Genomic DNA, 18,127 nt, shown 5'->3' with positions numbered 1-18,127 from the left:
AAAGATATATTAATTTTAATTCCTCTACAGGTTTGGACAGAACTGAATATAGTACATGTAAAGAAATGTATGTCTGGCAAAAAAAAATGGTATTTATAGAAGTAATGAATAAATGGCTAGAAAGAGGAATTAAGTATAAAGAAATTTGCACAGGTATGATCACATTTATATTGAAGAAAGGAGATAAAGATGAACTAAAAAAACTGAAGACCAATTACAATGAATAACACAGATTATGAAATTTTCATGAGAATAGTAACTACAACACTACAATGTAAAATAGAAAGATTATATGTTCAGAATTTGTTTGGGAGAAAAGGAGAGGGGAGTGAATACCTACTGTGGATAATAAGGGAAGTAATTGACGATATTAATAAAAATGTAGAAACAAAACTCATGATATGTGATGTCAGTAAGGCATATGATATTCAGTATAAAGCATTATGGGGAATTTTATAAACATACAACATAAGTGAAAAAATATTACAAGTAATTAAATCAGTATATGAAAAGTATTATGTGAAATTGAACATAAATGGTTGGCTTGGGGAAGATTTGGAAACCGAGTGTAGTTTAAAACAAGGATGTCCTGCAAGCAGTATGATCTTTGCTATTAATCATGAACGCAGTAGTAATGGAAATAAAATGTCAAGTAAGGAAGGGTATAGAATGATGGAGGAGATGCAGTTGCCAATAATGTATATTTGTGCTGATGATATTGTAATAGCAAAAAAAAAAGTCTGGATGGAAAAAAAATAATGAAAAATTGAGTACATGGTTGAAGAAAATTGGTTTAAGCATAAATAAAAAAAGCAAAGGATTTGGGTATGAAGGTGTAAGAGGTAAGGAATATAATGAAAAGAGTGTAGATATTTTAGGAGTAGTATTTGGAACCACAGCATATTAGATGGGGAATAATGGGATAAAGTTATTAATGGAATCAAAGACATGATCACATTCAGGAAGATGTACAGGTTTTCTTACAAAAAGAAAGCCCATTTAATAAAACACCATAATAATAGGTAAATAGCTTATATTGCAAATGTTTTTATGATGGCAATGAAATATGAAAAAGAAATTATGCTGACAATTTTTTCATTTATTTGGGGGCAAAATTGAACCTGGTTAAGAGGGGAATTTTGTGTATGATAGATGAACAAGTGGGATTGGGGCTGATAAATCCGATTGTGCATGCAGCTTCTTCAAATATGTATAAAGTACTAAAAGGAATTATGAAAAATAATAAAGATTTTACAGAAACAATGTATTGTAAATATAGACACATTTGGGAAGAAATGGAAATGAAAAAAAGAAGTAAAAGTGTTAATGAAGAAATGAAAGGATTTTACAATTAAATTGTATTGTGGAAATTAAAAAAAAGAATGTGATATAAAAGAACAGAAGATAATGGTATGTAAACATTATGATATCGTTTATTTGGTGGCTCAATGTAAAGAGTTAGAGATAGTAAAGAAGAAAGCAATAATAACGAGATACAGAAATTATAAAATAATTAAAGAATGCAATGATTTTTTGTGGAGGTTGTCCATAGGAAAATTACCAGTGGGGACAAATGTACCATAAAAGAGAAAATAGGATGGAATATGTAACAAATGTAAAGAATTGGAAACTACTGAAATATATGTGTTTTATTTATTTTTTAATGTGAATGAATTCAAAACTGTGGAAAGAAGTATGTAAATATGATTTTAATTAAAAGTTTTTAAATTGTGAAATATTAACTATGGACACGATAGAGTATGGGTTTTATGGGACAAGATATTTTTTGTTGATATTAGCTTTGTAATATTTCTGTATGGATCATTTCTCCCCGCGTCTCCATTGAAAATGGGCTCATTTTCGGCCCAATGGACTTTCCCGGTTAACAAACTGCAAATAAATAAGATCTTAGAATGAAGCTAAGAAAATGGACATAATCATATTCTATGTGACATGGACTATATGGAATGAAACAATTAATGAAATCAGAGTGGAAAATGGACACTGACAAAAATACTGGAAAAAATATGGTTTTAGTTGTGGGTAAAAGAGTTGGGGGGGGAAATATGGAGTTGGTTGGTGAAGCACAGTAATATTATAAGAAAGGCTTACTGAGGAAAGTGAACATGGAAAGTAAGCCTAAGGAAAGAAGTTGTGGTACATGTTAGTTATAGCTTCACTTTATTATATTGATCCTTAATAAATATGCAGATTAATGTTAAAGAGACAGTGCAAAGGAAAAAAAGGTTCAGGGAGATAATTTTTAATGTCCTCATCCAAAGGATGGCACACTCAGGAGTACAGCAGTGTCAGTACTGGAAAATGAATCTAGTCACCTGGTGTGGGAATAGAACCAACACTCTTCTGATCTTCCAACAGTAAAGGCTTGTGTGTTATCTGTTTTGCCACTGCCACTAACATTTATTTATCATTTAAAACGCTTGAGTCTGATTATGTAATTTATCTAACACAGCTGTTGCAGAATTGTTGTGTGGGATAGCCTGTTTAAGTAAATGTCAGGGTAAGCTAAAATATTAATCTTTGCCATTTGCTTTCAGAAGTCAGTGCCAGTGAGTAGTATGTGCATTCATCCACTGTCTTGTGAAACCCCAGTCATGTGGGAGGTGTACCATTGATGATGATTTAGTGAGGTAGTTTTCAAATGTAGTCATTTTAGTTGCTTTACCAAGGTACATACAAATCACAGTACTCCATTTGTTCCCGTCTGTGTAAGGTAATAGTGTTAATGTCGCACTTTGGCCTTCTGAGTTGTGAGACTTAAAGTACAACTCTCTTTTGCAAGCTACATTATCAACAACAGTGGGATTTTTTGCTGACATCTTAATGTATTGGGTATTTAAATTTGCATATCCATGACTGAACTGAAAATAAATTATTCATTTGCATGTCTTAAATACTGAGGTTCTACATCACAAAAAATACATACATACAGATTATTTTAAATGTTTTTGTTTTTAGGTAGCTGAGTAAACTAACTTCCATGTGCCCATTGTAATGTTCTCCCTTGATATTGACAACACTGACATATAATATTGCATTATTTTAAGCTTATTTTTTTCTGTAATGTATATTGTCAATAGGTCGTTTGGGACTGCTTGACTTTGATGATGTGGAACTGAACAACCTTCACAGGCAGGTTCTGCATGGAGAGAACAGGATAGGCATGCCAAAGTCATTTTCTGCAGCTATAGCACTTAAGCAGTAAGTTGCATGATTCTGTACTGTCCTTTATTTGCTAAATGTTACAGCTTATACAGTTTGAATAATACTTGCACAGTAATCAGTGACTCATTGTCAAGGTCATTAATTGAATTATCAGGATGGCCATAAGGCAGTGTGATGCAGAACATAGAACAGATGTGCATTTTATTGTAAACAGTTTACAACTGAGTCCTTGCTTCTCATTGGTATGATCATTTTCAGCATAACATCATTTACTTAAATACTTGTGTATTTGGAAACTCTTATTGTCAATTTTCCCTTCAGTATTGATTTCTTCTTTCAGCAATGATTGCACAGACTCCTAGATCATTATTAGAATTTTAATGTAATGCAATACATTTGTAAGGAGAGCAGTACCATTCAGTATTTTTGATGTTGCATGAATTGTGCGTAGATTTTTGAGTATCAGAGGATTATTATTGATTCTCCAATCATAGCCATGTATAAAACATGAATGCCAAGAAATGCACCCTTGATGTGAATCTTGGCATCCATGTTGAGAACACCTAATAGTAGGTTAGAAGTGGAGACCCAATAATAATTCTGTGTAGTGCATGGAGCTTTATCTGTTCCATGTACTAATTGCAGAAAGAAAAAAATGTTTTGCTGGCTTTCAAAGCCATAAAGTATTTGGCAACCACTGTCAGACAGCAACATGGTCAAGATTTTGGGACAAAATCAGGGATAGATTATTACTGGCACAGAGCGCAAGCTGTTTTAAATTCTGCCCCTGTTGTTTACTGACAGGCAGTATCGGGTCTTAGCAAATAGCACGAGACCTGTTCTTGACGGTGCTTTTGGGGGTGCTTAACAATTGTTAAGATCAGGTCTCACACAACGGAAGCATTTAACTGGTTTGTCTTTTTCCTGATATTGGAGCGAAAACAGAACACTCCATACACTACTACATACCTTTTTCATGTGCAGCATCATGTTATGCTAGCAGCAGTGGTGGTGAGCATGTGGCATATGTGGGCTGTGATTCTTAGAACTTTTCCTCTACACGTATCAAACAGCAGTGATGTCAGCAATGCTTCCACAAAGCTAACAGTAGAAGGAAGAGGTTTCATTATGAGAGTACTGAGGTTTGATACAGAAGTTCATTCATATGGAGTGATATTGTGGCAGTTCCTTTACTGTATTAGTTGATTGAATATTACAGTGGAGGCATTTATGAATGGGGATTAGTTGCTTTCAAGATGGGACGGTAGTACATCACTCCTCTCCAGAAGAGGAGAAAAAGGAACTAGATCCCTACTGGAGGCTGTATAATGTGGACAAAAAAGTTAGATGCAAGCTTGAACTAAAAGATGGATCACTTGATTCTTGCAAGCATTATTAATGTACACTTATTGTTTGGGTTAGTCACACTAGACAGAGCATGTTTGCAGTGGAAATCTGGTAAAAAAAAAGCTGTTTGATGTTAGGTCAGTAAATAAGGAATGGAGGGAAGCATTTGAAGCTGAGTGGTAGGTTAACGTTTTCTGGTGACTCTGAGGTGCAGAGTATTCTGGAGTGATGCTTTGCTAAAGGTTATAGATGGTGCACCTCTCCATTTAGGTTGCTGCATCCTGATTAATATTTGTTTTTTTGTTTGTGCCCCTGCTATTCTATCTACATGTAAGGAGCAATTTGGAGAAGGTAAAATAATTTGTTCTGGTTAATTTACCTAGTATGTGGGCAGAATAATTTAATTTGAATTTAAGACTGACAAAGGAAAAAGTGGGATAGGATTTTAAAGAATGTAATGATGCATGTAGGTTGGGTTACTTATAGATAGAACATGAAAGGGCATTCAGATATATCAAAAGGTCAGTTAAAACTGAAATGGATGATTTTATTTTATTTTCAAATATGCTTTGACTGAAGTTGTTTTCGGAGTTAGGGAAGCAGTTTTTTGGATCATGTGGCTACATAGGGAAATTTGGGAATGCAGAAAAAAAGTCCTGCTGGGGAGAGGGATAAACTTTTGAATGGAAGTATATGCATCAAAGTAGGCTTCTGAAAATGTTCTGAGTTCGTGTGGAGCAGTTTAGTAAATGGTAGGTGGCATTCAAGGATAGAAGTGGTGTGTCATACTTGTGGTAACGCTTAGAGAGAATTGGAAAAGAAAGATGATAGTATATTGCTGTACAGATGTAAAAGGAAGGGGTAGACATGTTTGTGGTGGAAATGAAGATTTTAAGAGTAATTTAATGAAAATTAAAGATATTTGTGGCAGCAGAAGTTATTGGTTAAAGGACAGAAAGAGGAAATTAATCCTTTGTTGGAACAGGCTAACCTGCATTGTTTCATAGACTGTAATGAGAAGAAGTGGTATACACAGAATTGCTAGGTGTGGGCTAGTATTGTGTTCAGATGGTTTGTACACAGCCTGAAAGTCTTAGACATTAAAACAGTTTGGCACATCAGAAAGGTTACTAAAGATGAGAGGGGAAGGAGTTGCGGAGGAATATACTAAAGATGGACTGAAGGCAATTTTGAACTTACTGAAAATAGATTCCACTCTAGGGATGGATGGGTGGTATGGGTTAAATTTATATACAAATGTCAGATGATGGTAAATTTCATATTTTACTGGGCTTGAATAAAAGGTATAATGTAGGCATTCACAATATCTGGTTGATGTCAAACGGAGGATTTAAAGAACTGGTGACCTATATCTTTGTGTCACACTGAAGGTAAAATATTGATGAAATTGCTACAGGTGTGTTTATCACATATAGTGGCATGGATAGTTAGGAGGAAGTGTATGGTGGTCGCATTATATTTAGTTTTTATTATGCAGCTTAAAAGCAGATCTCAACTGCTTTTTGCAAACATTTCTAAGATTAAAATGTAAGGGTCTTGGTCAGGTATTAAGAAGGGGAAAAGAAGAAAATAATGTACGGAGTAATTTTCCTTTTATGTTTATGCTAGACAGATTTCTGGCTGTATCAGTTTCAGGACAGACAATATGGGAGAAGTATGGGATTATGTTGCATGAACATAATCGGGGAATTTTATTTGGCAACTGCCTAGGAAAATTTTAGAGTTGAAAAGAAACGTAGTTTACAAAATGGGCAAGGCAGGGTCACATTTGTATTCAAACAGGGTAATTTCATTTGGCGACTATCCTTGTAGAAGTTTCCTATGTAAGTTTTGATATAAACTGGTCTCTGAACATTTTTGCCAGTTCGAAGTTTGTAGGGGGAAGTCTATTTCTCATGTTTTCTTGCATTGTAAACAAGTTGCTATTTTATTAGGATTTGGTTCTGTTACATTTGTTTCCGGGGAAGATTTAATAGATATGTTACTCTGTGTTTATTATGATAGTGTTTGTAAAGAAGATTCATATTCATTTTAAGGCAGTTAAGTTATAATTCAATAAAGGTGTTAAACAAAAACTAAAGACATAGGCAAACATGCATTTATATAAAAGAAAACAAGCCATATTAACCTGTTTCCAGGTACATACATTATACATCACAAATATTCTTATCATCAGTCTAATATTACATAAATTGCTCACTTCCTGGCTTCTCTTAAACCTCAGTCCTCATCCAAATATTTTTTCTGCATGTATTGTTCCCACAGTTTCCATTTATTTCTCTGTAATTTGCTCCTTTCCTTTTCTAAAGATCCCAATTCCTGTTATTTTTATCTATGTTACAATATTCAGTACTTCAGATATAGTTGTTTAGACTTTGATTTCCTTTTTCTAGTAATTGCTTATGTGGCAGCCACCAGAGTTAAACCTAACAAGGCCTTACTATGTGCAGGCAGTTCAGATCATGTGTCCCTGCACAAAAGAATCATTTCCTTAGTTAGACCAATTTGCTCCCCCAATATTTCTGACACAGTACTATGTAAGGAATTTCAGAAGTCTGACAACTTATTACACTGCCAGAACATGTGTTCCCAGTTACTTCTTTCTTCCCTATTGCACCCCCAACATTTGCCATCTACTTGAGGAAAAATTGTATAAAAATACCTATACAAACACTTCCAAGCAAAAGTCCTAAACTTTCTAGACTATGTTACCTACTTGGGAGCCATACATGTGTCCTGCCATTATTCTCTTGTAAGTTGCTTATCTAATCTTTCATCCCAATCAAAGCAATTTAGTTTTGTGACCACCAGCGCCTTGCCAATACCCACCCCCATGCTGTACCTGCTTTCTCAAAGAGGGCCGGATCATTTTGTCCTGGTGTAAATGTGAGGGTAAAACAGCAACAAACAGGACCAACACTGGGGTAAACTGCTACTGGAGAAGTCAGAAATCCAAAATCAAGAACAGAAAACTCCAGCTGTTGGAAACGCTGAGCAGATCTGTAGTAGTTTATTCAAAAAGCAGTAAAACCACAAAGCTTTCAGGCTAATGTCCTTTTCCAGTGAAAGCCTTTGTGGTTTTACTGCATTTTGAATAAACTACTATAGATCTGCTCAGTGTTTCCAGTGGCTGGAGTTTTTTGTTCGTAAATTTGAGGGTAGCCATCCAGTTATCTGGGTTTTGTTTGAAGGATAATTATCACACTGCTTAACCTACAGGAGTAGCTTATTCCAGAGATGAGGGAGGTGCTGCATAATGAATCTCATTCTCCATTGCATTCATTACCTGCTTGTGAAGGTTTAGAACCCTGGTTTTGGTGTTAATGGCAAGATAGACAAGGCACAGATCACCCCTGAAGAGTCTGAGACACTGAGTAAAGGGACAGAGCTTCTAATCTCTCTTGGTAGTTCAGGGCCTTTAAGCATGAGATCTTAGTCAGGATTCTCTGGAGCATCTCTGGTTGTCTGATAATGTCAAGTGAGGTACATCTTGATGGGGGCATAGTATTCCATAACTAGTCTCATAAGTACTGAATATAAGGGAAATGTAACATCTTTAGATCTGGATGATGCAGCCTTGACTATTTGCTGTGCTAAGTTGAAGGATTCCTCTGACTACAGTTGCCACGTGATAATCAAAGGAGAGGAAACTGTCAACCCAGGTGCCCAAATCACTGACTACATTTTTGTTTAGTAGTATAGTATATTCTACACTATATGGTGAGGATAGGGGTTGCTTGCCAAATAAAATGATACTCTACTTTTTTTGCATTTAATTTGATCCCATTTTCAGTACACCAGGTATTAAAAGTCCTTTCTGAAGGGTACAGGTGTTGGAGGGGGTTTTGACAATAACACCCAGTTTGCAGTCGTTTGCAGACTTGGTTTTCTCAGCAGTCCTGGTTCTCAGTTTGGAGATCAGAGAAGTAGATGCCAAAAAGGAAAATCCAGTGGTTGCCTTCATGCTTTCAGATGATGCACCTGCCGCACAAACTGTGTGTGTTCTTTTAGCCACTTTCCTGTCCATTTTACTACATAAGGATCTATATATCAATCATTTTTGTTACTTACAATGCCTGCATGATGTATTTTATGAAATGCTTTTACTATGTCAAGATACACTGTGTGAACAACATGACCACTGTCAACCACTTGTGTGACCCTCTCTAAGAAGTCTATTAGATTTAATAGGCAGAATTTCCTTTTCACAAAGCCAAACTATTGAGGATCTAGCCTACTGCGATTTTCTAATTGATGAGATCAGGCTTGTAAGGTTGATGAGTCTATAACTACTGGAGTGTGTGGTGAGGACAACCTTGTGGAGAGGCATCACCACTGCAATATACCATTGTTTGGGAACATGTCTATGGTTAAGCTTAGGATAAACATTTTGAGGTTGAGAACTATTTATTAAACATCCAGTTATGTTTCATGTTTCATGGAGGAAATATTTTTAATCTTGAAGAGCAGTTTCAGAATATTTTCTGTGGCGAAAATGGCTGGGAGGTGGTCTAAGATGCATGGAATTTGCATAGATTTTTTTCATAAATAGTTTGCTTTAAACCTGTTTGCTAGTTTATATTGGTGATGTCTGGTGGTTAGGCATGGGTGGTCCAGTGTAGGACAAGTTTTACCATTCTTTAGTATTGTTCCTGTTTCCTAACGTAGCTACAGAAGGACTTGAAGTTATCATTAGCTTCAGAAACTTGCCTAACTTAATGGGTTGCTCTACTAGTACTTTTCAGTTCCCTGGTTATAGTTTATGCTATCTTAGTTATGAAGAGTTTTGCACTTGCTGTATAATTTAAGGAGTTTTTTCATTTTGTTATAAAATGTATTTATGTTGGTGAATCCCCGGGGTTGTTTGTTTTGAATTTCCTATTGTATTTTGCTCTTGTGTGACTGCTAATTCTATGCATTTGTCGAAAATGGGCTTGTAAATCCATTGTAAAGCTGTAACTGACTCTTATCTGTGCATGTGCTGCCATAAGTGAATTTTGAGACTGTCATATAATTGTAGAACATTTGCTATCTGAAGTCCTTAAACTCTGAGGTGTTGGTTTCAGAAGATTTGGAGATTTTGAAGGCTAATACCTCCAAGTTTATGGTACAACTTAACTGCGGAAGGAGAGATCGGGGGGAGCAGTACATGTAGAGACTGTACTCTCGAGGACCAAATATTTAATTTTATGACCTCTAGTCAGTTTACTAGCTCTCTGTTCTTGGGGAATTTTTGTAACTTATGTGCAAGAACTTCTGGGTATACCCTACATGGGAGGTATAGGTGCTGCAGTTAATTATGGGATACTTAAGGTCTCCCAAAACAATGCAGTACTTATTAATATAGTTTTTTTTTTAGATACTTTCAGGAATCTAGCATGATCATTTAAGAACATAAGAGTTCTCCTTTAACAGGTTATAAGTTGTTAGTCTGTCTTGTTTATAGTTATCTGGAGTTCTATGAGTTTTTTTTTAAGGTTTCTGGGAGTCTGTTTGGATGCAGTGTTATCCTTGTCAAATATGAAGATACCCCCACAGTTACCACCTGGTCTCAAGGTATGGTAGATACAAAACGGCAAGTATAAAGGGAGTGCTTTTTTGCATTTAAACTATCTCTATGATTACACAAGCATGGATATATTCCAGATGCAGGAAAACCTCAGGTTTGTGAAATTTTTTGCTGAGAACTTCTGGCGTTGAGAAGAGACACCTTAGTGTGGTTCAGATTAAGGTATGATGAATTTTACCACACTGCTATGTACATTTACTGGACTCTGCTTAAAAACGCCAGTATGTGGTAGCAAACACCTTAGCCAGTTTGCAGATGCCTTTGAACAGGAGTTGCACGCCATCCCTTGCAAAGTACGTTGGACTATCAGTCCATTGCTAACAACATCAGCCAGCTGTTGAAGCCAGCTGTCTTATCTTTGTACCATCATGCTTGGTGAAGGAAGGGTTCCATTCAGGACTAGATTCTTATCACTATTTGTCACATGCATGGAAAGTTGTACCATGTCTCCCTGCATGTCTTGCATGGTTTGCATACCAGGTTATTCAGACGCACATGGGCTCCCATGAGGTAGTCATACTTGCCCTGGGATGGGTCTTAAGTGCCTTTGTAATGCAAGAGATCCTAGCACAAATGAATGTCTGATAATGTTGTTTTAAGTTTTGCTTGGAATATTTCAAATGGTAGATTATGGGTAAGTACTTTGTAATAAAAAGTAAGATGGTATTGAAATGTTAACTAAGATTTACTTATGGTTGTGGCAAAAAATGTTAGGAAGGGTAATTGTTTGTGTGTTTGAAACTCAGTTTGGTGTTTATGTGCAAATTACAAAGGATGTGTTTGAAGTCTTTTGTTATTTCTTTTTGTAATTTAAATTTTTGTTTTATTAAGTCGGAAGTTCCCCTGTTGTTTGCAATAAGCACATGCAATCTTGTACATCCAACTGAGCTGTTTTCATTTCAGGCACACAGGATCTTGGGTTAACATGTCTTCCAAAGGACAGCATACCTCCCCCATCACAGACACACACACACACACACACACACACACACACACACACACACACACACACACACACACACAGATTGTACAGTGTCAGTATTGAAACATTAATTTAAACCACTGATGTTATCGCCCAACATCTACTGACACTGTGACTCGTAAATTACCTGTCTGAAACCTTCCTTTTTATAATGTTCAGATACTGTCCAGTTGTCCATCTTTGGCAATGTTGTTCATTTTAAGTCCTGCGTCCTCTTCCATTATCCCAGTACAATCAACCCTGGTCTGCATTAGTTGCCACGTCACTTGCTGTGCTCTTTTAAATTATTAAGAAATGTACATTTCTTAGCACTCCTTCAATAAAGAGACTACAGCTCACTACATTTGTCTGTCTGTCTTTTCCTTGAAATTGTTCCACTTTGTTTATTTCTGCTAAAAGTACATATGGAAGAAACATACTGTTCTAGCAGTTATGTGTTTGGAAATGTGTAATTATACTAAGAAACGGTCAGAGTAAGACATTCAAAATCTCTTAGTACATGTGTATTTGTGGCAGTTTTGCACAGAGGGTTATGGCTATTAGCTGCTAATGAATTTCATCCTGTAATCCGTGGTTTGATTCTCTTAATCTTCATCTGCCTGCTTTATTTCTTAGCCATACAGTGTTCCCTGGCTGATTTATAAAGAGGCCCTGTCTAGTACAGTTATATCGGTATCAGAATAAATCAAAATAAGTATCTCCAAAATGTGCAATAATGTAAGTGATTGCCTTTTTTCTACAGTGCAAACACATTCAATCTAATTTTCATACTTAAGGTGGAAAGCCCTTCAACTTGTGCTTCAGAACTCTCCTCCCATCTCCGTCAACTGCCCAGGTTCTGTGGAATAATCTTAATATTTTAACTGTGAACAAAAGATACGTACATGCAACTTGTTTAATGCTTAACTAAATGTTTTTCCATTGTTAACTGATTATTTGTTGCTGATCTTAGAGAGTCAAGGAAGTTACCTAATAAAGAAACAAAGTGCTTTCCTATTAATGGAAACTTAGAATAACTGATACTAAAGAATCCCTAGTCATTTCTACAGAAAGTAAAGCAAATAAAATGGTCCATAGCCAGTGTAATAAATAGCAGCTCTGACAATAATAATCATTATTGTTGTTTAATTAGCTTAGTTCTTATATTTACAAGTCTTAAAATAATAATTAGTTTTTAAAACACATTTTCCCCAGCTTTTGGCATCTCCACTTAAGAAGCAGTGTTCACTTTGCTTTGGACTGCTATGTCCATTATAGAAGTGTCTTGCAAACACATTCACCAGAGTTGCCTGTACAAATGCTGTTCAGTCAAGATTTGATGTAGTGAACCCTAAACATGTGATTTTCCCAGTGCTGATGGCTGCCTTTATTTGAAAGAGTGACCCAAATTCTAGTAAGTGACCACATGAATGGTGAGTCCGAGCTTACAGCAAGTGAAATTTGAGCAAGACTTTTCTGATTCACATTTTTTTCTTCTCCTTTCCTAGACAGTCATGTGTTGCTGTAATATACTTTGGGGAAGTATAGCAGAGGAATGTCTACAAAGTGAGTGATTAGGTGCATATTTTTCACCAAAATTATCAAAACGAGTTAATCATAGTCTGTGTCAGAAGTATGGGAGTAGCTGAATTCCACAGTGCTGTTTTTAGGAAAGTTTTATTCCCAAATAATGCCACATACCACAGTTGCATGATGGCATGCAAGGCAGCTCTTTTACATTTGCTATGTTGGGACAGGTGGGAGATAAAACTGGTGTCAGATGGATGTGTATGGAAGAATAGCAGAACGTCAGGAATCCCTGATAATTGTCTTTGCTAGTAACTTTATTCTAGTATAGTGCATAAGTGCATGCTTGATTTATGAAGTCAGAATCAAATCAGCTATAATTATGCACTTCAGTCTTCTGAAGAACAAGTCATTAATGTGACACAAAATCTGTCATGTAATAGGGTGTCATAGTGGCGCAGTGGAAAAATACCTGTTTCACTTTTCTAGGGATTGATGTTCAATCCTAATTTAAGTTTACTGTCTGCTTGGAGTTCTCCTTGTGTATAAGTGGGGTTTCTGGGGTTGCTTCATTTTCTTTCCACCTTCCAAAGCATGCTGTTTCAGTGGCTATGCTTAATTTTTTTACACACAGATGCACATGTATGTATTTATTCACATACTGTGTGTGTGTGTGTGTGTGTGTGCGCGTGTCTGTGTCTGTGTGTGTGCGCGTGTCTGTGTGTGTGCGCGTGTCTGTGTGTGTGCGCGTGTCTGTGTGTGTGTGTCTGTGTGTGTGTGTCTGTGTGTGTGTGTCTGTGTGCGCGTGTCTGTGTGTGCGCGTGTCTGTGTGTGTGTGTGCGCGTGTCTGTGTGTGTGTGTGTGCGTGTCTGTGTGTGTGTGTGTGCGCGTGTCTGTGTGTGTGTGTGTGCGCGTGTCTGTGTGTGTGTCTGTGTGTGTGTGTGTGTGTGTGTGTGTGTGTGTGTGTGTGTGTGTGTGTGTGTGTGTGTGTGTGTGTGTGTAAGATCGAAGACCCAAATGTATCATCTGTGGTAAAAGGCTGGAAAAAGCAGAAGAAACTTAACTAGCTATTCAGACGAGGTGATAAATCTTCAAAACACAGAGGCTGAAATGAAAAAAAGGCTGTCTGAGCATGAGTCTGCCCCAAAACAGCTGTTTCAAAAACAAAAGAATTATAAGAACGAAAGTGCAGAGAAACCTGACATTTTCTGCTGTACCACACAATCTTTAAGAACAGACAGTATTCATTTTATAAAAGTATAAATAAGCAAATGGGCTGGGTTCCACAGCAGAATTTTTTAATTGAAAGGGCACTTTGTGTGTATGCCACAAACCTGGCCATGAAAAAGTGGCCAAAACCTGTATTAGTAAAGATGCAATCCTATCCGCAGAAAGAGTTGGTCCTGACAAAATTGTAACAGAAAAAAATATTAAAAATAGTGGACAACAAAGTGTTTATGGAAAATGATTATTCACTGTACATCAGGCAGAAGAGAAGCAAGTTTATCCCAGGAACTGGGGAATATTGAAAGGCAGGTATGACATTCATGCTGCTGTATACAGCTGTCTTCAGAATATTTTTTTTTCCTTGAAGATCATTGACGTTGTTGGATGCTGAACAGGCTAAGGAGGAAATAAAAAGTTTAGCTAACAATGACTGAGCTAGCAAGCACAAGGCAACTCCACTTCTCGTTACTTTGAAAATAACAATGAAATAACTATGAACCTATAATTTTCTTGGGTGGCGAAAGCCAGGGTACCTTTTTGGCTAGGCTTGTACAGGCCCTAGGACCAGTAGCCTAGTACCTAGCTATGAACCTATGAACAATGCCTGTAGAAAGACTTTGCCAGTGAAATATTTTCCATTGTACCAAAGGAAAGTGTTTTAATGATAGTAAAAAGCACAGGAGCTAACTAGGAGAATCAGGAAGATGAATATAAGAAAATGTCACTATTGTTGGTGGGACCTGATGCAGAAATAGTAGTTGATAGAGTCAGCTTGGATTTTGAGTTTGACCATGGCAATGTTTGTATTCCCTGATAAAATAATAGGGTTAATTAGAAAGATGTATAATGTGTGTTGGAGGCAAGATTTGAAGTAGAAGGGTTCTTCTGTGGCAAGCTGTGTTCAAACAAAGGAACAAGACAGGTTTGACGTTTTCCCCCTATGCTGTGTGTTTTTATATTTAAAGCCATAGACAAAGAAAATAAGGGACTCACAAATTCAAGTGTATAACTGTATGGTAATAAAGAAAAAGTAGCTTTATTCCCAAACAATGATATTTTTTGCATGAAGAATCCAGAAAAAGGATATTGCAGTGTTGTGGAACATTCTAAGACAGTTTCAGATCTTTTGGGGATATAAAATTAAGGGTGAAACCAATGTTATAGCGCTAAACTATGTACCCAGATATGAAGGTGAAAGTCATGTTTATAAGGACATGACAAGACATGTCTGGAAGAGGTTAAACAAAAGATAATACAAAAACTGAGAAAGTAGAAGCCCTTGGTTATTTGTATGGATGGTAAGATACAAGCAAAGAAGATATTTTTTTAGTTCCTTTAGTTTTCTGTATATGTCAAGCATATTGTTTTTCAGCCAGAGGAGGAGATGATTACAAAGAATTTACAGAATTTATTTGGGAGGGGAAGAGGGGAAGAGGGCAAGAGTTAAGTGGAAGAAATTCTTTCTCCCCATAGAACAAGGTAGTTTAGGGTCTACACCGTTAAATCTCGTATACATAACGCAAGCAGAAGGTTATAAATTAAAGTCGAGAGGGATGGTGATGAAATGGGGGACAGTTTGAAAACTATGGATTGAGTGGAAATATGGCTGTAGGTCCTTAAGGAGAATAACAAAAGCCATACATAATATATTCAAAAATAAGTGGAAAGTATTCCAGTGACTGAGCCAATACTGGAATGGAGATTTTGCCTGTAGGCATGACTGCAAGTGGGGGTATAGAAAACAGGCAGGACGAGCTGGTATTTACTGGAGAAAACAAAGGAATCAAGGTATAAGAAGAAAATAGCTAGAGGGAAAGGTAATGGAGTGGGATGAGGCCAAGCAGAAGTATGGAGTGTAGGTTAGAAACTGCCTTCCATACCAGGGATTGAGATCTGAATATAGGTAAAGAGAAAGGAGTGCTGAGTGGAAGACAGGCTCTGGTAGAGTTTTTATATTTGAGTTTAGACTAGAAACCGCTGTTAAAATGGATAATTATAAGGGTATATAAAATATTGTATGATAACTGTAGAACCAGTCATATCATGCTAGAAATGATTGGGTAGAGAAACTGGAAAGGTGATTTACATAGGAACAATGGGAAGACATCTGTATAGCAACTTAATTGTGCAAAGTCCAGAAGATTTAGGACTTTTGCTTGACAGTGTTTGTATGGGTATTTTTATACCCCAAACAGATTTCAAGATTTTTTTTCCCAAAGGTTGATAGCAAATACTGGAGGTGTTAAAGGAAACCAAGAGATTACTGGGAGCATGTTTTTTGGGGAATTTAATGAGTTGACAGATTTTAGAAATTTCCTACAAAATATTTTGTTAGAAATGCACAGAAAGCAAATGGCATTTTTTTTAAGCTGGACACAGGATCTGAAGTGCCTAGATATAGTAATTCTATCAGCTGCCTAAAAAGCTACCAGAAAAAGGAAATCTAAAGAGTTGTGATTGAGGTACTGAATAATGTAAAGAATGTAAAAGAACTGGATGTGGGGTTCTTACTAAAAAGGAGAAAACTACATAGGAGTTAATGGAATTTGATGTTCAGGAGAAAGAGTGAGATTTAAGGAAAGGCAGGAATTGAACAGTTTATCTAATGTTGGAGTAAATGAGTGTTACAAATCACATTGCTTGAAAATGAAAAATGTTAATATGTTTTTTTTTCTGTTAATGTAAGTGTGCTTAAGTCTTAAATGATACTTTAATAAGTGTGTTTAAAATAAAGTAAATGCTTTTAATGATAACTGTTTTTACATTTAAGAATCTAATCAGCTTAAATGCAAACATTGCATCCTAGGAGTATCATATTATGTTTGCACATCCACCGGAATCTTTTCATCAAATCAGTTATGCAGTCTTCCATAGAAACTGCACTCTCTAGATAATCTGATCAGTATTAGAATTTGTCTTTTAAGTCCGATATTTCCTCTTTCAAAAACATAGCTTTAGGTGTAGTTATTAAAATGACAATAATGCTTCAATGAAAAAACTCAAAACAAAAATGCATATCAGACCCCTATCCCTTTTTTTTTTACTTAGAACAAACACGCAAAATTGTGTATATTTTCAACAAATAAAGTTTACCCCCTTCAAATAAAAGCATTGTGGCAAATTGATGACTGCACCCAAAGGCATTGCCTAATCCAAAATTAAGGTTACCTGTGCTAAAGCACGTTATATTGTGTCTTTCCACTTACACTGATTACTATCTCTTCTTTTCTTCCTTCATTCTTATCTGTGCTTCCCTCCTGGATTTGATAAACAGCTTGCATGCATTAAAGCGTTAAGGCTGCTGGGGAGGCTACTTCATATTTTTCACTTCCCACCATTTCGAACTTTACTTTTCTCTGAACTACTTGTTACTATAGCTTTAAATGCTGTCTTTCTGACAGCAAGGAGGGTTAATTGCTTGCACCTCCAGATAGCTTTTCTCCATGTAAAAAAAAAAAAAAACAGCATACAATGTTGCAGATGCACGAATAAATCATTGCAAATTTCATGCAGAACACAACTTACAGACTTCCAGTGGTCAGCTTGTCTGTACTTGCAGTGTTCCCGTTCCCACTGAGAACATTTGCCAGTGGGGACAAAATGCTTTGCAGATGGAAGAAACCTACAGTTTTCTGTGCCTTTCATCATTTTGTTGTATTTTTCAATCCAGTTTGCTTAAAAATGTTTATAGCTTAAACCAAGGACATTTAAACACTCTCCCCTAAAAACACAAAGGAAACTTATCTTCATTCTTTATGTAATATGATCAATACACTTTTACATCCCAATCCACTAGCCAAATATTGTTATATTAACTTTACCTTGTTTTTCTTCATTCTTTCTTATTACAGTTTACAGCCTGTGTATCTTACAGCCAAGAAAAATGTGGTCTCTTGCTTTAATATCTTTAACATATACAGTAGTCAGTAATGATAATCCCCATCTCCCATTTAAAATACCATACTATGCAATACTGCTTAACAATGTAACATGCATCTTACAGCATGAGTTTTATACAACTATAATACAAGAACAAAACAGACTTGGTTACTTCTTTATTCTCTTCAATGTCTTTGTAGACGTTAAATTGGGGTATATGCTTTACAGTTCATCTAAAAGTTTAAACAAGTCAAGAAAATTCCTGTATTTCTCAGCCACTTTTACCATCCAAGCCATATATCACGTCTGTTTTATATCCATTTGGATTGGTGCCTTATATTCTCCCATTTATTCACAACTTTCACTTTTGCTGGTCTTCTTCGTGATCATCTCCATTTCCCAGTACCAGT

At 36.2% G+C, this 18,127-nt stretch overlaps 1 protein-coding gene across 2 annotated transcripts in view; it reads left to right on the top strand.

Moving 5' to 3' along the window:
* MOCS3 (molybdenum cofactor synthesis 3) overlaps positions 1-18,127 on the top strand; it is an 851,577-nt gene that overhangs the window by 107,948 nt on the left and 725,502 nt on the right. For both annotated transcript variants that reach the window (XM_044076166.1, XM_044076158.1), the window contains exon 4: positions 3,102-3,222. In XM_044076166.1, coding sequence (XP_043932101.1) covers positions 3,102-3,222 — 121 coding nt within the window. The remainder of the gene's footprint in view (positions 1-3,101; positions 3,223-18,127) is intronic.

This window comes from Protopterus annectens, chromosome 1.part1 (assembly GCF_019279795.1).
Source record: "Protopterus annectens isolate FY-2018-M chromosome 1.part1, PAN1.0, whole genome shotgun sequence".
Classification (NCBI taxonomy): domain Eukaryota; kingdom Metazoa; phylum Chordata; order Ceratodontiformes; family Protopteridae; genus Protopterus; species Protopterus annectens.
The sequence above is the reverse complement of the archived record's forward strand: the minus strand, read 5'-3'. Positions and strand labels throughout refer to the sequence as shown.